General features: G+C 40.0%; 1 protein-coding gene across 17 annotated transcripts in view; it reads left to right on the top strand.

The window, feature by feature from the left end:
- The window catches only part of ERC2 (ELKS/RAB6-interacting/CAST family member 2), a 941,255-nt gene that overhangs the window by 712,251 nt on the left and 205,443 nt on the right, over window positions 1-23,561 (top strand). For 12 of the 17 annotated variants that reach the window (XM_011371814.2, XM_011371813.2, XM_023537617.1 and 9 more), the window contains exons 14-15: window positions 7,896-8,064; window positions 9,474-9,602. In XM_011371814.2, the coding sequence (XP_011370116.1) occupies window positions 7,896-8,064; window positions 9,474-9,602 (298 nt within the window). Of the gene's footprint in view, window positions 1-7,895; window positions 8,065-8,111; window positions 8,164-9,473; window positions 9,603-23,561 lie in introns of those variants that run through there. The other 5 variants (XM_023537626.1, XM_023537628.1, XM_023537630.1 and 2 more) reach the window with 4 other exon arrangements.

Genomic DNA, 23,561 nt, shown 5'->3' on the forward strand with positions numbered 1-23,561 from the left:
AGAAGCCTTCTTATCACTGAACAGGAATAACGAGAATGAATGAGCATCACTGAGTATCACATACTAAAGCCGGGTGTGCTGGTGGGTCATGAAATCCCTTCATTTCACTTGCCCTCCCTGCCTCCCAAATTTACCAATTTTTTAAAAAGTGTTTTTTCTTTAATGGAGGAATTTTTGTTATGAAATTGTTTGACTTTGGTTAGATTTCGCACTTGACCTTGACTTTTAAAAGGTCAGCTTTCAGAACATGTTGCCATTTTTCATACTGCATGAAATCACATCTTACCCACTTCTGTGTGGCCTTTTCTATCAGTTTGGACAGAATGATATTAAACAATTATTGATCAAGTCAGAACTGCCTGGTCGGGATGCAATTCTTTTGTGATGAACAGACTCTTCTCCACATTCAAACTCTGTTTTTTCTTTTAAATTCATTCACAAAACAGATATCTGCTCATGAAAGTCAACTGTTCATCTTAACAGAAACCAGCTTCAGAAGCTTCTCTGATGGTCTGTCTTGAAAATAAGAGACCCATTGACACAGGTAGAAATGTGTATTACAAAGGGGAGCCCCATAGAAAATAATATAAAACTTTTGAATCTTTTCATTTGGTGGCATCCATGTTATGAAATAATAATTGCTAACATTTGTATGGTTATATCAGGCACTGAACAAAATCTTTACATGTATTATCATATTTAAATCTCACAACAATCCAAAAGATAGTTACTGTTATTTTTCCTAGTCCATTTAAGAGGAAATCTCAGTTTCAGAGATCTTAAGTAACTTGCTCAGGGTCACAGAAACAAAAGATATTGCTGACATTCAAACCCAGGTTCATTCAATTCCAAAGCTAAGACACTAAATCAGGACATTCTCTTCTTGAGGACTAGAGTGATATTTCACTTGTGTGGGTATGTTAAACAAAGATAATAGGCTATAGTAATCAAAATAAGTATTTTCTTATATTTCTCTATTTTTTAAATTAATTACTTTTTTTGGTGGGTCAGACACATAATAACAGTAACACCTCACAAATGACCTCTGCCAGAATCTGAACAGTGGTCCCTCTCATCTTTCAATGCCTTTTTATCAATTCGCCACAGGGATTGGAATAGAGAGAGCAATTTAGTATGGGGCAGTAGCTTTTCTGGCACTTGTCCTTCTCTGGCCTTGGGCTTTTTCTATATAGCCTCACACTCACCAGCATCCCTTTGTACCATAATGGCAAGTGGTGCTAGCATTTACCATCTTAGTGGCCTGAAGTATACGAGTTTGGCCTTTTAGAGCTTCCTGGTCCGGTTGCACTTAGAGGTAGAGGAACCCAAGGATGAGCCAGCTGCCTCCCTGGCTCATGCCCTGAGTGAGTAGTGGAGTAGAAGCTAGTGCATGGAGCAAAGAACTTACACAAGAATCCGTGGCCCCTGTGTTAGGAAATTCCAGTCATGTGCTGCTGGGTTTCAAAGACAAAATTCTCCATAATTGGAGTAAACTATTTCTTGAGGTCAGTTTTAGGTGGGCGATGGAGAGCAAACCGCATTAAGGAGTCTGGGCTGCCAAAGCCTGGCCTTTACAAACCTGGTCTGTTCTTTGTCCTTGCTAAAACTCATGGTTGTTCAACTATATCTCAAACTGCGGGCCCCACTTCATGCAAGCTACTTCACTTTCTGCGTGGGCCCTTCTCATACACAATACATCATTCTACTGGTAGTTAGTGTTGATATTAATCGATATCAAAAGCCTTTCGTTCTCAAGATTCCATTTGAAAATACAGCTTAAAATTTAGGCAAATAAGCATCTATCTCCAGGGTTGATCACAGTGAACGTTCACCTACCCTCACCCTACGGGTGAGATTGAGGCTGTTTTAAACAGGATCTTTCGTCACCGTCTGTCTTAAGTCACCTCCTACTGAACTTACAGTTGAAGATTCAGGGTCATGAGGGAAAGAAAACAGTAATTAACTGGCAAAAGTTGATTGAGCGGAATTTTTTTTCCCACAGTATGATTAGAACATGACTGTGGGCTGAGCTCTATACATAATGTAGGTTCTCCCCTGTATGTCATTATCCAAACATTTCTTAATGGAATGCATTTTTTTAAGTATCTGCTTTTGTAATTGAATGTTTTCCTAAAGATGGGTCAGCTAACTAAAACAAGAGTGCACGAGAAAAAATATGTTAATGCTTCTCCCCCCAACCAATTTATAACAGTTCCTAATTGGCCTGCCTCATTTACAACTCCTAAAATTAATTTTAGACCCTCTCTCAGAGTTCAAGTCATCATTAATAGAAAGACAGCGACAGGGAGTGAAATAGAAATGTTTATAAAGCTCCCTTTTAAATTGACTGTGATAAGTGAAGTAGCAAAGTATTACCATCAGACCATACTGGAGTTCTCTTTGTGAAGTTTAGCCACAGGCAACACTCAAAAGAAGGCATTTATCTTGATGGGAGACGCCCTTCAGTCCTCTTTTGCTTTATTCCATTGAGGATCTTTTTCAGGGTGGCTAAAACCATTTTTTTGGTTTTTTATTAGCTGTATCTCGACTACCTCCTACAAACTGAATGACAGTTTAGGGTTATTAAATGTGTTCTTGCACATATTTTTATCCATTGTTAACCCTGACTAAATGCATGCAAGGGCACAGAATTCCCCCATTTTACTCCATTGTTGCCCATATTTGTTAAAGAAATTATTCCCCTTGACGTTTGTTTAGGCTGCACTTTGATAAAATGCTGTCCATGGTCCACTTTCTTAGCTTGGCATTCAGCAGACTCTTATAGATTTATTTCTCTTTGCATTATCTTATCTTCCTTTCTAGCATATTTGGACTTCCTTTTCATATTTTAAGCTACATTTTGGGGCATAGACAGATCACCTCAGTAATTGTATACTAGAGCATTGCAGTGTTCTAAAGATAATTTTGCAAGCCTTTAGCATATACTTAACCCCACTAACTGTCTAAAGATGAGTATATATGTTCTTTTTGTTTTGTCTGTGAATAAGCAATAAGGACAGATTAAGTGCTGGAAGTAATTTCAGGCTTAGAGAAACTTTCTTCAGGTTGATGAGACAGTAACAATTTCTGAAGCGTTGTAAATCTGGCCTTGAATCTAGAAGTTGATTCATTTGATGGGGAAAATTATGAGGATTTTGCTTTGTGTTTCCAGTTTATACCCAAGTGTCTTATCACTAATATACTCTTTGCACTTGAGCCTTTTAAAAAAGATGTAGATGTAAAGGAGGCATCACGACTGCAAATAGTTTAGTTTCCTCAGTTTTTAAAAGTCTGAATCAAAACTCCCTGCTAGAAAAAAAGCAGGAACATTTAATTAAGCTTCTTAATTTATTCCAATGTTTGCCATTTATTCAAAACAGACCTCTGTGTATTTTCAGTAAGGTGTTTATCATTAGGTACTTTAAGTAGACGCATCAGCAAATGGGCTTATGGGAATTGTCAAAGTGCAGAATCTGATGTAGGGCTGGCAGACAAAGTTAATCTTTAAAAAAATCTTATGTTCACTATCCCTCACCCTTAAAAAAAAAAAAAAAAAAAAAACCCTGACTTTGAAGGCAGGGATAATGAAAACCTGTAACTATGCAGAAATTAGCTCTCGGTGATTTCAATTATTAGCTAAAATGTATCAGCTTTATACAGAGTTATTTAAAATTCATTTTATAATTCATTTTATTGCTTTTAAAAAAATAAATGTAATGGCTCTGTTAGCCTAGAATTGAGTTAGCTTTGCCTGGCGTCCCTGAGAAATAGGTAATGGCCAGATATAGCCTTAACATATACAGAACATCTTTCCAAATATCCTAAAGTATGAAATGTTCATATTTTTCTAGTTTTATATATTTTTGTTATAGTCTGTCAATTTGTCTTTGATTTAAATAGGCTGGAATTATTAAATGTAAATTTCAATCAATGTATTTTAGAAGAAATTATCATTAATTACGGCCAATATTTAAATGAGGGTTTCAAAATATATATAACCCTTGCTATACTAATTTTATTCAGAGTTCTGTCTTTGTATTATAAAATATTTATGAAACAGAGTTGTTAGCTAAAAGCAAACAAAATAAAATAAAACAAAATATACAATTATGAAAAATGATTTTAAATGTATTTTGAGGTTTAATAATTAAGAAAAATAGATTTGGGGCCGTATTTAGTGATAAAATCTGTAGAGAATCAGGAATTGATATATGCTTTTTTCTGATCAACAGAAAACCGAGAATTAGAAATTAATTTATTAGGTTTTGTTGGTATTATCACAGGGGAAATATATGTTAAATTCTGAAAAGACTAAATTATAGAATTTTAGAGGAAGGGGAGTTTAGAAGGGTCATTCTTTTGGTTGATGATGACTTTTAACAAAGCTATATAATTCCGAAAAGAGGAAAATGGATTAAAAATGGCCATGGAACATAAGGATATAAATGTGGACATAGGAAGCCCAGCTAGGAGATTGTTGTAGTTTTCCAAGTGAGAGATGATGTAGATTGTACCAAACGTGTGTGTATGTTAGAGTAGGTGTGTGTGCACTTACTTGTGCATCAAGAGTGAGAGAGACAGAGAGAATATAAATACCTTGATAGAAAAATGAGCAAATTTCATGTGTGCCAAGTATTCAAAGCATATAGCTGCAGTTTATTTGGTAATTGAAAAGCTTCCTTTTCAATTTTTTAGTGTTTACTCTTATGATACTTTGTGGGAGGGAAGAATAATGCAGAAACGTGTAAGGAGAAATAAAAAACTAGCCTGTCATTTCTGCCACCATGAAGTGATGACTATTAGCATTTTGGTGTATTTTCTTCCTGTTTTTGTGATTGCTAGGAATATAATTTTATGTTTGGGGATCTTATTGAATATACATTTGCATGTCAAGAATTGTGAAAGGTCTGAGATGTTCCCTATTGGCATGCTAACAAATTAGTTTGCCTCAATTTCATGGGTGCAGGCCAGATGACCAGTGACTTTTGAGTTAGAGACAAAGGACTTTATTGCTAAAGGTGTGGACAACAGCATCAGCATATTTATCAGCATATTCTCTTTTCCTCAAGTGCCATGGAGGCAAGGTAGATGGGCCAGATAAAATAGCTATACATGAAATGGGTTGCATTAAAGGAGAGCAACCCTGAGCTTAGGGAACCAAAATCTTTTATAATAGGCAGTAACATGCTCTTCGCTCTAGAAGGAGACACTATTATATAGGGTAGTAAGCATATCTATTCTTTGATCCTAAAGGAGTTGCTACCTCTGTCTTCTAAGGTTATTCACTGTACAGACATCTTTGAAATATTGTGAGGAAAAGAAGATAGTGCCTTTGCTTATCAAATGTGCAAAAATATGAGACTTATAGAGAAATGTCTCTCAAAAAACATAACTGTTTTCATATATTACTTTTCATCAGCATTTTACATGGTTGCATGTAGCTACAAAGAGTGAATCACAGGGATGCAGTATAATTTACCATCAACACCCAATTTTCTTAATAATGATCTTTTAGGTTGTTTCTATTAAAAAATTTCACTTCGACTTTTACTTTGGGACAGTGAGGTAAAATACTGTAATCACCTTGTGTGTGTTATAGCTAAGTTGGAGTAGAGAGATAGCAGTTGGGTTCTCCCTGATTTGAAGTCCATGTAGTCTCTTCAGCTTGGCCTTATGTATAAATGTGCACTAGCTATAAACGGCAAGCATGTCTATTGTCTCAAGATGTTATCCAGAAAGAGACAGGCTCTGTGAAGCTGGATGTTAATGCTGCTGTTGGTAGTCCAGCCAGCACTGGTTTTCTTCTGGAAAGTGAAGATATTTCCTGACATTTCTGCCACTCACATATCTGACTGAACCTCAGTCAGAAGCTTCTACTGCCTGGCAATAGTGGAGTCCAGAAAAGTCCCTACAAATCCCTGCAGTATAAAGGAGGAAAATCTGAGATCCAAATAATGACTGTATTGTCCAAACATCTGGGGAGGGTCTGGTCTGGTGATGGGGATTAAAGAAAGACAAAACAGAATCATGACCAGGTTTTAGTTCTGGGGCTTGTGTGCAAAAAAAGTACCTAGTAGTAAGGCTTTCCTGGGACTGTAGGGTCTTCTAAATTATCTAGAATATTGCTGAAGTTACACAAATGGGTGGGGCAAGACTTCCCTCGGTGGAAAAGAAGACTAAACGAAACACACCAGGAGAGCCATTTCCTAGTTAATAATGGTCCCAGAAAATTCCAGGTTAAAATTTACAACAGATGTTGCCAGAAAATTGGACTTTAAAATGAGGGGAGACAATTTTAATACTCCACAGAGTAAGCAATTATCAGAGATTAATCAGGAATCAAAGCATTGTAATTTATTTTTAAGTTACAGGAAGAGTGTACAGTGGTATCTTCAAAAGTTTTTAAAAAGTATATAGTGAATTTATCTAGTCCTTGAGCAAATATTTTTGACACCCTCTATGTGCTCAGTGTTCTTCTAGAAGCTGGAGATTTGGTGGTGTACAAGACAAATGAAGTTCCAGTTTCATGGAGTGTCAAGTCTAGAAAAATAATAAATATCTATGATCCTTTCAAATAGTGAAGAGTTCTGTGGAAAAAAACAGTGTAATGTGACAGGCCAGTAGCTTGGGTACAAGGTACAAGCTGGAGAGACACTGTTAGGGAGAGAGAGCAAGCTGCAGATGGCTTTTCTGAGGAGGATACATTTGAGCTGCAACCTGAAGGATAAGGAGCTGCATGAGGCGAAGGCATTCCAGTCAGAGGGAATGACAAAGGCAAAGCTTATGAGGTGAGAACAAGTGTAACATTTTTAAGGACTAGAAAAGAATTCAGGAACAACATGTGGCTGGAGCCTCATGATGTAGGAGGGAGAAATGGAACAAGATGGCCTCAGAGTTGGTTTAACGAGTTGCATGCATCAGTAAAGGGTCTAGATTTGAAGTCTAAAGAGTTATGCAGTGGGGTTTTTATGCAGCAAGATGGTGGAATCTAGATTTATAATGATTTTAAAGGTTACTTTGGTCTCTGTACAAGGGAAAGCAGGAAGTGAGTTATGTGAGTAGATGCTGGTGGTTGGGAGACATTTCCTAGTAGTGGATAAATTTAGATAAGGGATGTATTTTGGAGTAAAACCTACAGAAATTGTTGTTGGATTAGCTCTGAGTGGAGAAGAAAGGAAAGGAATCATGGATGACTTCTGAGTTTGGGGCTTGGGCTACTTAGCGGATGGTGCTATGATTACTGAGGTAAGGAATACTAAGGATGGAATAGTTTTTGGTTGAATGACAAGCGAGCATCACTAATAGCATTGAAAATGGAATGGGAAGCCTTGTAAATATCTCTGCCTGTCTTCAAAAGGAAATTTTGCGGGAAAAAAACTAATACTTGGTATTGAAATTGCTGTCCAATTTTGTTGGGTTATCTTGGAATGCGTAGAACTTTACCTGGCAAATGGATGGATGGATGGGTGGGTGGATGGATGGGTGGGTGGGTGGGTGGATGGATGGATGGATGGATGGATGGACGGACGGACGGACGCATGGACAGACAGACGGACATCCAGCTGGATGAAGGCTGAATGGATAAATGAGTGGATGGATGAAAGTGTTTTAGAAGTGAATGTTCAGTTTGACTCTCTCCATTTCTCATATATATAGCTGTATCTCTGAAGCCATTGAAAGATTCCTGTCTCAGAGAATACAGTGTGTGGGTCTTAGGGATTCTGACCCAAACAACTTTGTCCATTCTGACAATCAAGGAGGTAGTTTGTCTTAAACATTATCCATAATTCCTTCTTATGGAGACAGTACTCTGTGGCACATTTCTCATATAAATGCCAAATTTTTTTTTTTTTTTCACTTTATAAAAATCATCACAATAATCTTTATTTTACCAGACAGGAAGCACTGCTTGCGGCAATCAGTGAAAAAGATGCAAACATTGCCTTGCTGGAATTGTCTGCCTCCAAAAAGAAAAAGACGCAGGAGGAAGTCATGGCCCTCAAGAGGGAAAAAGATCGACTAGTGCATCAGTTAAAGCAGCAGGTGGGGCCTCCTGCACGAAAGGTGTGTTTTGCTGGGTTCGGGTCCTTGGGTGCTTACTCTGGGTTTAGCTACTCTTCATTTTCCCATGTCCATCCTGCAGGCTCAAGCAGCTAAAAACAGGTAGGAGTGAAATGGCCCTAGTTGTCACTGGAACACCATTTTACTGCTTTTCTGTGTTTATGTGCATGTGCCTGGGCTTGTGTGATTTGCAACCAGCACTGTTTTCCTTTCTTTTCTTTTGTATTAGCATCATCTCCCCAGATATAACTCTCTTCCTTCCAGTGGACTTTGTATGACTTCTGACTAAATCCTAGAAACCACTAATTAAATTCCGGCCACATTCTCTCCCATTAGATCCATTATCTTCTGTCTTGCTCACTTTCTGGTCCCTGTCAATAAACTCCCCTCATCCAGTTCTTTAGATTTCTTTCTCTCCATGCTTCTAACTTTGGTTCTTCAACTATTTCCTCCAGGACCTTTCACCCATGGAGCATCCCCCAACCCCTGGTACTGCCAGACTATGCTTGGAGACCTTCCTGGCCATCGTTTAGTCAGATATTTTTTATCACCCGTTTATTCCATTGTGCTATTTTTCCTCCTTGCTAGGCCTCTGTATTTCTTCTGAGGGCAAATGAAGGAGGGACAAGGTCCTAATTTATGCAGAAAGTTCTTAGCTTTCTGGAGGGTTTTCTGGAAATGGCTCAAATGGAAATGATTGCACCTGAAGCATATTGCAAAGTCATCCCCGAAATCTTCAGACATTATTTCTCCTCCATATATAACTTGATGGCTTTTGGAAGCAATGGGTAAAGATATTCACACAGATTCTATCTTCATTATGAAACCCACTCAGCAGATACTGTAGCTCAGTGGTCTATGGTCTCACATTCTCTAAATGTCACATGGCATCACATGGAGTATGTCCACATTGATTTCAGCCCCTGGTTCTGGATCTGTGCCTGGTAGGGTTATCTGGGCTGAACACAATGTGCAAGGTGAGTGGAAGGGAAGCCCAAAGGCATAAGCACCCTCTTCTCACGACTGGGCCAACCCTTTCCCTCCTAAGGAAGGACAAGGCATCGTTTGGCCCTGAACCAGAGTCCATTTCTCCTGGAGCTGCCTTGCTGAAAGAGAGAGACCACTGTCATGGCCTGGGTGCCCTCTCCTGCAGGGAAGGAGGGTCCCAGTCACTGCCAGACATTGGGGTCATTCCACAGAGCAGCATGCCTTGCTAGCGCTGGCCCTAGGGGTCGGGGGCCGCTTCCATCTGACCTCTTTATTTGGGGCTGTGCATCTTCTATACTGGGTTTTTCACCCATTCGGCCACAGAAAATCAAGACAAGCCTCCTTCTTTGCTTTCTCCTAATTCCTTCCTTGTGCGCCCTGCGCCCTCCCCTCCTGCACCTAACCATTGTAGCTTTCTCCCACAGGTTTATAGACCTAGGAAACAGCCCCTGAGCTCGAATATACCATGCACTTGTGATGCTTGCTACAGCCCAGATAATACGGCCAAGTACCACGGGTCCAGCTACGATGCATACATGATCCCAAGGTCTCAGGTCAGTCAGCTGCTAAGGAGACACTTGCCCCCGCCACGGAGGGTGGGGGTGCATAAGAGCTACAGCCTATCTTGACCTTCACCATTTTTGATGATTTCCAGTACTCAGTAGCCATAAAGTCTGGGACCATGACTGATAGCATTGTATCTTGATTTGTAATGTAATTTTATTTATTATGTATTTGCCAAGGGTTCCAAACTTGGTGGCCACCCTACAGGATCAGCTCTTCAGAAATGACCTGGCAGGCTGCAAAGCCTAGACTGCCAGAGACCTTATTATGGTCAAGCACAGTAGATTATATTTTCCTTTCTGTCTCTTAGATATTTTGTTCCCCATATATTCCTTTACTTTTCCCAATAAGGAATTTTTTTAAGGCTGCTTTTTTTCTTTCTCAGTATCATGAAAATGCACTCCTGGATTCCAGGAAGGATTGAGTGTAGCCCTTCAATATGCTCCTGGGAAACTGCACAAAGCCTTCATTATTCACAACAGGCTTGGTTTTGGGTATCATGGGGCACATTTGGGAAACCCCAGCCATGTAGAATTAGGCTCCTGCCTGGACTAAGGCAGGGTCTAAAGGACTGTTGTGGAAAAAGAGGCAGCAAAGGAGGAGGATGGGCTTCTCAGTGATTTAGGTTTGAAGTCCTTCCCCACACCCGACCTGCTACAGAACAGGAAAAAGCACAAGAATTTATGTATCCTTCTTGCAAGTAAGGAGTCAAAGAATAATGATTAATTTGCTTTTAAAAGCACCCCCGTTTTATTGAGTGTTTACCCTGTGCCAGGATGTGTACCCAGTGTCCCTGGTCCTCACAGCAGCCCTGTGGTATGGGTAGCAGGATAACTTCCCTTTTCTAGGGAGCATACCTGAGACTCAGAGTGTGGAATAACCAGCCCAGAGTGTGCAATAACCAGCCCAAGACACACAGCTTGTAAGCAATAGAGCTCGGGTTTTGGATAGCCCACTTGAATCCACACATGCCCCACCAGGTTCAGGAACAAATTCAGAGTGACAGGCAGAAAGTGTGTGGCTCCCTTATCTTTGTAAACATGAAGTAGATACCAAAATACCCATTTAAGAATGTTATCCAGCCATTCACAAAAACTGGGTTCTGCCTAGAACTCTTAGACTTGGGCTATTGGATCACATCAGCAATTACTAATACTTTTCAGCTCACCATGTGCCAGGTGTGGGTCTAAGGGCTTTACATATATAAACTCATCAACTCCCAACACAACTGAAGGGTTGATGCTCTTATAGAGAAGGAACTAGAAGTCTAGGAAGGTTGCGTGCCTTCCTCAGACTTCACAGCCAGACAGCCTAGATGCTTGAAGCGACCCTTTGCCACATAACCATAAATGGATTTTGCAGATGTCGTCTGGAGTTGGACTGCTTAGGGTGAATCTTGCTTCTAGCACTTGTTAACTGAGTGATCATGACATGATACTCAATGTCCTTAAACTTCAGTTTTCTCACCTACAAATTGGGCTAATAACCTAATTCAAAGGGTTGTTGTGAGATGTAATGTATATAAAGTGCTTTATGTATGACTAGCACTTAAAAAGTACTGTATATATGTGAGGCGCTATTGCTGCTGCTGCTACTACTAGTACTACTAGCACTACTAGCACCACTAATTGATTTTAGCACTACACCCAACCCTCAGAGACCCTCGGAGTTTGATTTTGATTTCATCATTGCTGTTTTCCACACGCCTGGGAGTCACAGCTTATTGAGAACATACTGTTGAACTATGGGAGAAAGAGCAGACAGACGTTGGCACCTAAGCCTTTCTGGTTCTCCCTCCCATAAAACCAAAGCACTTGGGGAGCAGTGAGCAGACCTGTCAGGAGCTCTAGTCTCCAGCTCCCAGCCTGCACCAAACAGGCCCATAGCACTTATTAAACTTGCTTGGTTTGTATATATAGCCCACATAGACATCAATAAGAGAGGACATCTCTGGGAGGGCAGGTCCCAGACCTCAGTTATCGTCACCCTCATGACTGACTTGGGAAGGTAGAGCCGTTTTCGGCACCCAGGTCGGTGGGAAGAGAAGGACATGGGTCTGGATATTCATCTGTCTGATATTCTTGCAAGGATGCTGAGACAGACTGGCTCATGAGAGATGCCACCCTCTTCGGATTGCCTTTTAAGTTTGTTTCATTTCATATGGAAGTTCTCTCCACTGCCCCTGCCATTCCCAGTAGCTCATTAAACGATCCGCATGGTTATTACATTTTGACAAGCACACAGTAGGTGCTCAATAAATATTTGTTGTGTGAATAAATGCATGATTCCCACATGCCAGGCTCTATGCCAAGTACTTTATGTATATATAAGTTTATAAACATTATCTCACATTTTCCTTATAATCAACCATCCAATGTATTGCATACCTACTATGTGCCAGGCACTCTGCCAGGTGCTGGGGATTTATCCCCACAGATATTTTACCTGCCCCAATGAGAAAAATATTATCCTTATTTTTGAGTTTATCAAACCAAGGCTCTAAGAGACCAGATGACTCAACTACCATCATACCATTCATACCTGGCAGTGCAGGGTTGGTCACCAGTGCTGTAGGACTGCTGACACTTTTGCTCTTAGCTGAGCTATACACTATATCTCCATAAAGCAACAGTGTGAGCAATAGATTCGCCTCCATACTACACAGATACCACCAGAGAAGCCAAGTACCAATGCATCAGCCTGTGCCTCCCAAGCTACCGAGGGTCACGAGGGTAAGAAGGGATGAGTAGCATGGTGAGACATAGTACTATGCTGGAATTCACCTCAGCAGCTATTCATTGAGTGCCTTCTATGTGATAGAATGCTAGGCATTTTTGGAATACATCAGTGACCAAAATAGATAAAGACCCCTTCTTCATTGAGTTTACTCTTTAATTGGGATGCAGAGGAGGCAATAAACTATGGACATAAATCAGTAAATTATATGGTAGAAAAGAAAAATATAGACCAATATAAAGAAGAACAGAGGTGCCATGGACTAATGGGCTGGTGACACTGTAAAATAGGGTAGACGGGATGGGCCTAATTAGGAAGGAGACATTTGTGTAGACTTGAAGAGGGTGAGAGAGTGAACCCTATAGATATCTAGGGGAAGATTTTCTGGCAGAGGGAACAGCCAGTGCAAAACTCTTAAAGCAAGAGAAGCATTCTGATATGTTTTAGAATAGCAGGGAAGCCAGTGTGTCTGGAGTGGAGTGAACAAGGAGGTGAAAAAGTGAGCTGTCGGAATAGTAATGGGGTTAGGGTGGGCTATGTAGCACTCCTGTGCAGGAGCTTCTAAGAGTGGTATATTCTGGAGCAGAAGTTCTCTGCAGTTAGGAAGCAGAATACTTCAGCCACACAGCCTCAGAACAAGGACAACTCCTTTGGGTACCACTCAGAACACCCTGTTTAAGGCTTCCCAACTGAGCCCACTCTCCAGATCCCTTGACTCAGCCCTCCAAGGAATCCCAGTGCTTCACTTACATTTAAAAACAAAATCAAAAACAAACCAAAATACACACACACACACACACACACACACACACACACACACACACACACACACACACACACTGCCACTTTCATTGGAGCCATGAAGAAGAACTAATGCCAGAATTTGTTTGTCAAGCTGATGAGATTTTCAAATAGAAACAGAGCCCTTAGACAAAATGTCGTCTCTGACTTTTTGGGAAACTCAAAAACATATCACTGGACTCCAAAATCCTGCACAACTCTTGCTGTAAGAAGGCAGGCAGGTGGACAGTTGCAGCCACCACCATGCTACTGCCCTGCTCAAGGTGATGGCTATGCTTTAGAAAAGTGCAGCCAGCCTCCAGGACAGGCCAGAAGTTCTCAAACCTCAAGGAGTAGAAGCATGATCTTTTCTAAAGATAAATCTTACACACTCATCACCTTCCATCCCTCACTTCTGAAAAATCGTCCCCTGCTTCCCTTGCTCATGGGCTAAAGACAAATTCAGACCAGTACGTTCTCTGCTTTGTACATGTGATTCCCTCTGCCCAGAACACATTTCCTTCTTTTCCTGGCCTAGGTAATGCTCACTCATCCTTTCAATCTCAGTTCAATATCATTCTTTCAGGGAAGCCCTCTGGGACTTTCTCAATCAGGTCAAATCCCCAGTGCGGCACTCCTGTAGCGTGTGGACAACATTTAATTGCACTGTAACAGATACAGTGTTGCATTTGTTTTTGTGATTATTTGAATTCTAACTATATGCCCCTTTATGAGCTCCATGAGGACTAAGAATGTGGTCTAATGACTTTCTGCTGACCATTTATCTGCAGGCCTAGTACAATTGCTACCACATATTGGGCATTCAGCAGTTATTTGTCGAATATGTAAATGAGTGAGCGAATTGCCAGAACACCCTGTTAAAACAAAAAGACATCATTGATCAAGCATGACTTTAGACAAGACTCGGCCTCATAATTCTTCCTACCCCAATATTCTAGGCAGACACCACCAACCTGAAGAAGTTGGTAGAGGAGATGGCACCTGTTTGCCAAATGATGACCGTAAAATGGTGCCTATCCTTTCTTGCTATGTTGCAAGACACTTTACAGAAATGCCTTTTCTCATACTTGGATTATTTGCAATGGTGGCAGTTTTGAACCTTTCCTCTGAATTTCTTCACCATATTCTAATTCAAATCCCCTCCAATCTGGGGGTCGGGGGGCTCTTCTTGACTAAAATGTCACCGAGTTTTTGGATGTGGTAGAGATTACTTGTTGTTATGAAGGGAGCACTTCCATTTCATCTCTGAAAAATTGAGTGTCTCATAAATCAATTTGCCAAGAAATACGTAAATTCCTGTTAAACATCTGTCAGGAGAACAGGGAAAGTGATATGAAATGAGTTCAAAAATTCCAACTATGCTTTACAACAAAAGAATCTTTATGACACGCTTCAGGTGTTGACGTTTGGGTTGGTTCTAGGCTGAGCACAGTATATAGGCAAGAGAGCAATACAGATTAAATTTCTGTTGTTGCATAAAAAAGTTGAAGGATTAATCATAGTTTGGTAGTAGACAGATAAAGCTATCCAACTTTTCTATTCTCACTTCCATTTCTTCACAAGCATCTACCTCTGATACTTTCAATCCACCTCTTCCTTTAAAAATCTGGCTTCCAGATTTTTGCAGTTTTGAGAGAGAGTCTCAATTGGGAATGAGTTAAAGTTTTGTTCTTTCTCTAAGAAGAATATTTCTAAAAACATTATTTAAAATTACCATTTTTCCTTCTTTTGTGTCTTGGCTCCAATCTCCCCTCCCCCAGCTCTTTTTCTCCACCCTTAAAGAAGGGACTGACATCAAAATAATTAATTGTGAAATCATTGAATTTTCCTCCTGCTAAAGATTTTTTGAAGAAAATTTAAACTAAATCTTACCCACTAAGCCTTATTGCCAAATGCTCCCTTGTGTGCTGAAGTAGTGATATGCACATCCATGATGAAAATGCGTTTTTAAAATGAGGGCCAGACACTATTGTTTAGTTAAAATTAGAACCAGCTTATTTCTTAGAACCGGTTATAATACTTTTGTGATCAGAGATAAATTGTGCTTGGTTTTCTTTTCCCTTTCCTACCAGTTGTAGGCATTGCTTTTGGCTACCAGGAAACACACTGGTCAGTTGGCAGCAGGAAAGTATTAAGACCAGGAGACTAGTCCACTAATTCTCTATGTTTTTTCGCAGACTTTGCAGAGAAGAAAAACCCTACATCCAAGTCAACATTCTGGAGTCTGTGCCAGGTCCACATAGTGTAATGTATTTGGGTACAAACTCCTCCTCTCTTATGTTCTTCAGACAGTCATAGGACTGTCTCCAAGAATTATCCAAACAGGTATGGCCAAGAAAGGGACAGGGCAGAGCTAACCTTGGAAAGTGTTTAGGAGAGCTGGTTGTAAGGATGGACTCCTAATCAAAACTGGATCTTGGCAGAGGTGGAACCATCCTATCAGGAAAAGTGGGAAGCACCTGAGTGGGATGCTTTGACAGACATTTCTTTCCTCCTCTACTTGAGGCCACAACCGATTGTGTTTCCTATTTATACTTCCATTGCATTGTATGCAGATGACTCTATGGTTCAGGAGGTGAGCACAATTAAACAGCAGTGGAGGAACTCCATGCAATACTGTTCTCATAGCCTCATATTGTGGTTGGATGAGCTCCAGAAAAGCTTGATTTGATCCCAGCATTGTAATGCATCACAGACTTGCCCCAGATCGAATTGCTGAAATGCAAATGCATTGGTTTCTACTGCAGATTCACTTTGGGTTAAGCTTTTCATGTCCCACTGGCAAAATCTAGCCACACATCTCTATTTATCATTGACTTCAATGCAAAGTGTATTTACAGTATGTTGCAGAGAACCCCCTTTGAAAAAAGAAATACTGATGTTCCTCCACAGTAGGCCAAGGGTAGGGCATTCTCATGTAAGTAAAACCTGAACTGCTCTGTGCTACTGAAAACAGTTTCCTCTTAGTGCCAAAGTAATTGGTCAGGACACTTGTCTACTCTCTTAGCCTGGAGACATTCCTTACTCTTGACTGCTTGTGCCTCAACCCCAATACTCAGGGAATCCAATTGGATTGCCAGTTGCAGCACAAAATAGTACTCGAAGATTGTGAAAGCAAAATATTTTCTCTACAAGTCCATATTTCTCAAATACCTTTAGAAGTGCATCTTCCCAGAGCACCAATCTGACTCTGATGGACTACTTTCTGAGTCTTTCACTTAAATGAAGGCATGTTTTAAAGACCACTTTAGCTCTCTTTCCCGAACATTGGTGGAGCGCCTTTGGTGGAGCTATGTTGGGCCCCTGTGGGCTGTAGAAGGAGGTACTGACTTTGCCCTCGAGCCTTGGGTTTTTATGATTTCTACCACCAGTAAGACAGGTAACAGGGAAAATTTCTATTTAGGAGAACGTCAGTAACGTTATTACCAGCGTTAAAAAATCTTTACTTTTTGGAGGCTCAGGGAATGCTTCCTACAGAGTTAGGAATTCCTATGAAGTTTATGATTGGAAATCCGTAGCCTATCTTTTGACACAAATGCCCATCCAACCATGATACTTTTTAAGTTTTCGAGGATCTTAGCATACATATTGCTAGTTTTAGAAAAACTTATTCTTTGCTTTTCAGGTATATCTTTTTTAAGTAGGAAAACTTGAAAAGACCAACTTTACCATTGTGTTGCCCCGCTTTTAGAAATACCAAAAAGGAGATATAGTTGGAGTTATAGAGCTATTTGCCAACTTTACTTCAGAAATTCGAAGTACCCCCACAGTATCTAGCAGTTGGCAGAGCACATCAGAATAACAGACTTAGCTGAAGGTGACCAAAACAGAGACTAGCGTACAAATGCCAAGAAGATCTCTCACGCACTCTCTTTTTTTTATTCAAATTTCACATCTGTGCTCTATTTTTAAACATTTATTCTTTAAGTGATAACGCATGTTTTACCAAGCCTCTTATTGGATTAGACATGTTTGAAATCCCCTCAACTTTAACCTGTTCATTACTGACTCTAAGAGCATTAGGATCTACCACCAAAACAGAGATTGTATATGGGGGAATTTCCCAAGATGTCAGCCACCGGAGCCAATGTACTTTGGGAAGAGAGGGACCCAGCTGTTGCACTGAGTAGATTGGGGAGGGGATCTTAGAATGACATTGCTTCAAGAGGACAAGTGCAAGTGTAATATATCCTGTGTTCTTGCTCTTCATGATAGTTTTCCTACTCATACGTTAGACTGTGAGGAACTAATAATTTTTGAACTCTTACTGTGTATCTGACACTGGACTAAGGATTTTAAATACGTTATCTCACTTGTCCCAACTCAGAAAACCAGGTGTTATTAATCCCATGTCAGAGATGAGGAAACTGAGGTCCAGAACTGGGTAAAGATGCCACAGCTGGTAAAGAGTCTCACTCCAAAGCTCTCCCATACTCTTTTCAGCAGATGCCCTCAAGCCGATGCAATACCTTGTTTAGGTCATAGCCCCCATGAAATGAAGCTAAAAAGTAGCATAAAAAGAAGGCTTTATTCTGTGATCCTGAGCACCACTCCCATCCCCTCCCCAGGGCCCCAGTCAGCTCCTGCCATGACCTGAGGTCACATTTGCAGGCTGGGGAGAGCGACTTATCTCTTCCTGCATCACCAGGCATCAGCCACTGCCATGGGGAGAAGGGGCTGTGGGCTTGATCAAGTGTGCTGCATTTTCTGTTTTCTGGCATAAAATGCTAGCACTTGTCTTTTGTAGCCTTTATATTTCATTCTCAAGATACCTGCTCGAAAGCCTTTTTCCCCTTTAGTTTTCCATTTCTTCTTCATTATTTAACATATAAAAACAGGTTTCTCCCTGTCCTCTTCTCTCTCTCCCTCCTTTCCTTCCTCTCATCGTATAATTAAAAGACTTTCCAGGCTGTCCTCACCTTATCATTTCAAATGAATTGAAAAAAGATCCAACTTCCTGCCCTTGTGTCTTCCTGATGCTGAATATCAAAATGAAAGAAAAGTCCTTTTCCCCCTGCCTTTTCGCTTCATACTACCCCTTGAATAACTGTGTTTAAATCTTACTGATTTTGTCATTGTTTAGCATTGTTGCAAACCAACTGTACCCTTTCCTAGCTTCAGAATTTCCTCTTTGGGGGGTTTTTCAAGTAATAATTTAATAGGAAAAGGATTTTTCACCGTCCTCTCTCATGATTATGGAAAGACAATTATCCAGTAGTTTATCTTTACTCTTACTCAGCTCCGTATTCTTTTTGGGAAGATGCCACTTTCCTTTATCATTCTCTGTGACATGCTAACAGCAGAGTTAAAAGTTCAAAAATCTCTCATGTTTAATGTTTAAAAATAATTTTTATCCCATAATAATGAACGATATTAAAAATAAGGACTTAATTTTGTAATCACTTTTACTACATAAATGATACTTTTCCATAGTTGAAAGCATATAAATAAATGTTTTATCATAAAAATAGTATATACTTATTGTAGGAACTTAGAAAAATGTAAATAAAAAACTAAAATCATTTATAATCCCACCACTCAGAAATAACTGTCACTAAGGTTTATAATTGCCTACATTCCATTATTTACATACATATTTGGATAAAAACATGACATACTACATAATAAAGGTTTTTAGGCCTTATAAACATTTAATGTTGTATGCATTTTCTCATGTCTTTAAAAAGCTTCAAAAATATATATCTTTGTTTTATGATTTCCATCATTGCTATAATTAATTTAATCATTTTCTATGTTGTGATTTCAATTTATTTCTAGTTTTTCACTTTTATAATCATACTTGATGATCATCTCAGTACATAAATCTTGGTTTGTTTGTTTTTTACTGTAATTTTCCTTAGGATTAATTCTCAAAGTTGAGATATTGGAGTTATGGGTGTTTTAAGGATTTTAGAAAATTAAGAAATAGCTCTTTCCTACAAAGTACTCGACATTTGTCAAGTTTTTACATGAATGTCACCTGTTTGTGTTGTTTGTCAAAGCTTTAGTCCAATAACATGCCACTCTTAGATTTGAGGCAGAATATTACCATAGGTAATGCAGACGGTCCGTAAGCTGAGAAAGTAAGGGGCAGAGGGAGATTTTTTAAAACTTCTTATGGGAGTAGACATGGAAAGAAGTGGGCAATTCATTCAGCAAATTTTTATTGAGCATATACTATGTGCCATATGCCATTCTGGACACTATGGATATTGTAGTGAGCAAAACGCAAAAATCCCTGCCCCAAGGGAGCTTGTATTCTATCAGGGACAAATGAGAAACAAAGACATAAAATATATGGCATGATAAATGACAATAAGTATTATCGGGAAAAATAAAGATGATGAACTGGGAGGTGTTTGGGAGGCAATTTTGAATAAGGTGTTTCCCGGACACCTCCCTGAGAAAGAGACTTGTGAGCAAAGACTTGCAGGGAGGTGAGAGGTGAGCCATGTGGAGCACTGTGCAGGGAGAGTCCTTGGCAGTGACAAACTGTAGCCAGGAGAGTTGGAATCTGTTCTTCTCAGGTCTCAAGTGCAGTTGCTGAATCGACAAGATGGGGGAGCCAGAACCCCACAACACCGATGTTTAGATGAGATTATTTTAAAAAATAAGCACACAAAGACCAAAACCCCACAAAGACCAAAACCCCACAATCTTATCTCTGTCCTGATAGGCCATTGGGAAATGCCTGTTGGACACAGCCAGCAAATCTTTATTCAGATGATCTTTGACACAGTCTGTGAATGGAATTATGCAAAGAGGTTGCAAGTTCAGACTGGACAGAGAGGCTGTTATTTGAGAAAATGATGAAAATCGACTGAACAAGAATGACAACTCAGAAGGTTTCCATCTAGGGTGGTTCTTATGCTCAGAAACCTCCCATTAACTGATCATCTTGAGGCTGGTTTATTTCCTCTCTCTCATGACCCGGCACTCCTACAATTATAAACACAGCTCAGAAGCCAACCAGAAATCCTGCTGCTTTGGGCTACTTTGAGCGTGTCGAAGTCCCTTTAGGTGCAGGTGTGTAGGTCACAAGTGCAGGCAGAATTTCTATTGTTTTCTTGGTTTTGGGATCCCAGTGCTCTCTGAGATGTCCAACTCAAGGAACCGTCTAGAAAGTATGATGTTAAATGTTTAAACAAAACAAGACAGCCCAGCCTCACCAGGGAATCTCTGGCAGGTAACAGAAGGTGTGGGTCTGAGAATGGATCTGAGGATCAGAGTTCTAGTTCAGTTCTGACCCCAGCACACTGAGAGACCTTAGGTGACTCATTTTGCTTCTCTCACAGGCTCAATTTCCCCAGCTGTAAAGTGAAGGAAATGAACTAAAAGAACTCAAAGCTACTTGTAGTTTTCATAGTCAGAGACTATTCCAGCACATTCACACATATAGTACATTGAATACTTGATCTACACCAAGGAATTTGAGGATGCACATGCAAATGGCAATATTTGCTTTCATGGAGCCTACAGTAGATTAGGGGGGGATGCATTGTTCAGTAGGATATTAACATAGCTATAATTTCTTGGGAAAAAAAATGACATTCTAGGTACAGTGTTGCCCTTTTGTTGTTTTATTACAATCCTCACAGAAACTTGAAAAGGTAGTACCATTATTATCCTTACTTTGCAGATGGGGAAACCACGTCACAGAACTGGTGAGTGGTCAAGCCAAAAATGCTCAGTAAATCTGCCTGTAAGGGAAGCACTCTTAGCTCCTTCATTTTCTCATTGCAGTGAAGTTGCTATCTTTCCCATCAGGGAATATTTGAGAATTCTAGATTTCAAAGATGACGGGGAAGAAGGAAAGCTCTGAAGTTTGCTCTTTTGGCTTAAGTAATCCTGACTTATCTCCACTTATTAGTATATGATGGTAAGCAGGTCAACTTATTTATAAAATGGGTTTGCTGTTTCCTACCTAACTCACAGAGAGGCATTATCATGAAGGATCTACCCTGACGGCTGCACAGATGTGCAGGATGTTGGTGTCAGTTCTGAAATGCAAAGGCGTGGCTATCTTATTCTTCCCCATAGGATAGCACTGTGCTTTGAAGTCCAAAGCTGTCTATGGCGACAATCCATTGACACAGACCTGCTGCACATGATTCGTTCCTCTGACCAAAGAAGAAAGAACTTGAGTGGCAGTGTTCATAAACAGGCTCCCCTTTTCTATTTCTCTGGGAGCTAGACCCTGATTTATCCTTGAAGAAAAATAAATAAATAGTGAAGAAGGTGCAAACATTGCCTTGAAAGAATCCAATTCACTATGGGTTCAGATATCTTCTTTCCAGGAAAGGAGTGTCTAGACCTCCCAGCCCCAGTCTTGCTTGTCTAGGCTGTTGAGGGGTCTGCTGGGCCCAGGATTCTGAGGTTTCTACAGATGAGGTTGGGCTTCCAGAGAGAGCCTCCGTGTCCTTGAGTTTTCTAGTGACGCAATCCTTGGTGAGGCAGTGAAACAAAAGACTGATATTTTGAAGGGGGAAGAGCGTTTCCAGGGGACTGTTTTTTATGAACTAAAGATACTTAAGTGTTGCTGATTTATCTTAATAGCAGATACTATGAGCAAAAGTCCCAGTTGCCTCTGTGCTTTTGGCAAGTAAGGATGAGAAATGGAGTAGAGCAGACCCAATCAGAGCTGCTAGCCCAAAGTTCAGGAGTCTTAATCTTCCTCACTCCAAATATGTGTCTTAGAATTGTTTCCAAAGTTTTCCAAGTTACAAGTGGACACCCAGCTTTGGCCAGAGGCAAAGCGGCTTTCATCACCAGATCTTCTGCTTCCAGTATAATTATCTTTTGTTTGAGAGGAGAAACGTCTGCTTCTACTCTAGGTCGTTAGTTCTTTAAGCTCAGTTACCATATTCTGGTTCTTAGGGTACTGTTTCTGTATAAAGAAACCTTTTTGTCACATGAAGAGCCCTCTAGCTTGTCATACACATGATCGGAACTCTCAGAGGACACCTAAGTGTTGCTTTACATCTCCTCCTATGTCAGGGATTGAATGGGAGTCCACTGAACCCAGCACCTTGAAAGTTGGAGTATAAATTATGTCAAAGCCATGTTCAGTGTTGTAAAATTTGCTAATCCTTATTAGATATGGATAAATTCGTAGGGCTTAATTTGGCATGTTGACCCAGTTCTTCAGATTGTCTTTGGGGACTGAAAAAGAAATACATAACTTTACTATCATTTTTCTTTTGTTTTTTTTTTTTTAGAATGGGACATAATTTTTTATTGTTGGCTGGTGGAAACTTTGGTGAATCATGGCCAACTGTGGTTCACCCCCACAGGAAGAAAACATCAGACTTTAGCTGAGAACATATTCTTTGAAACAAACCAGAATATTTGATTTTTGAAATATCTTCCCACTTAAAAAAACAGGCTGTTCAACAAATATTAATGTTCTGACCAAGAGAATTGAGGAAGTCGAAAGCTAGAATTTCTCTGTAAGGAAAATTTTAGAGTGATGCGTGATGCTTTAGTTTAATAATAACTCCACTGAACATGGAAGAGTCTATGAGGATGCAGATGCAGGTACAGCCATAAGAATTTACAAGATTGAGCATCCTTCTCAATCTTGGGCCTCCTTCCTCCGAAGCGGAAGGAGCTAGGTGTCGGCTAGAGGTCAGGCATTCCACATCCCTTTACCAGGTCACCCACATATACATGACTTTGGGCACATCCTGTCATTTTACTTCCATTTCTGGAATTTGGTCCAAGAAATATATTTAAGAATAGGTTCTCCCTTTTTGTTGCCAGACGGTTTTATGTTGAAAACCATTGTTGAGTATTTTCAGTTGCTTGAATAGAAAGCAATTGTCCTGTTCTTTATTCTTTTTTCAGCATCTCACATAGTTTGGTGGTCAGTCATGCATACTCAGTAATCACCTTTAGGGGAATCGAATCTTGTCAAGTTTAACAAGTCTGATCAGGTTAGGGGGTTATTTATCAGCTAGTATTAAAGCTGCAAGATTATTTAAGCAAGATTCTTGTTCTGTTCATAATTGCAGGTTTATTTTAACAGATCTGTTTTATAGATTTTTATGTGCACGAATCCTTTGAGCAAATCTAACATTACTTCTGAGTGAGATTAAGACAGGAGATTTTTCATCTCTGGGGTGGTTTTCCAGAAGAGTGCTTACATAAAAGAGCCCAATTTTATCCTCTTAGCCACACCCAATTTGCAGCTTCTGCTGAGAGCAGGACCCCAAATTATCCCCACATCTCCTTATGAAATTCTGTTGAAAAACATTAGTCCCTGTGTACTGTGCACAAAAGCCAAATTACTTTTGGAATGTTCTGAGGAACTCTGGGAATCCAGATAGGGATCAAGGGAACAGCACAACATCTTCTCCCCTCCCCGCACCCCCACTCAATCCGTTGACTGATTTGTAGGAGAACATTTTCCC

Source organism: Pteropus vampyrus, unplaced genomic scaffold, assembly GCF_000151845.1.
Source record: "Pteropus vampyrus isolate Shadow unplaced genomic scaffold, Pvam_2.0 Scaffold195, whole genome shotgun sequence".
Lineage (NCBI taxonomy): Eukaryota > Metazoa > Chordata > Mammalia > Chiroptera > Pteropodidae > Pteropus > Pteropus vampyrus.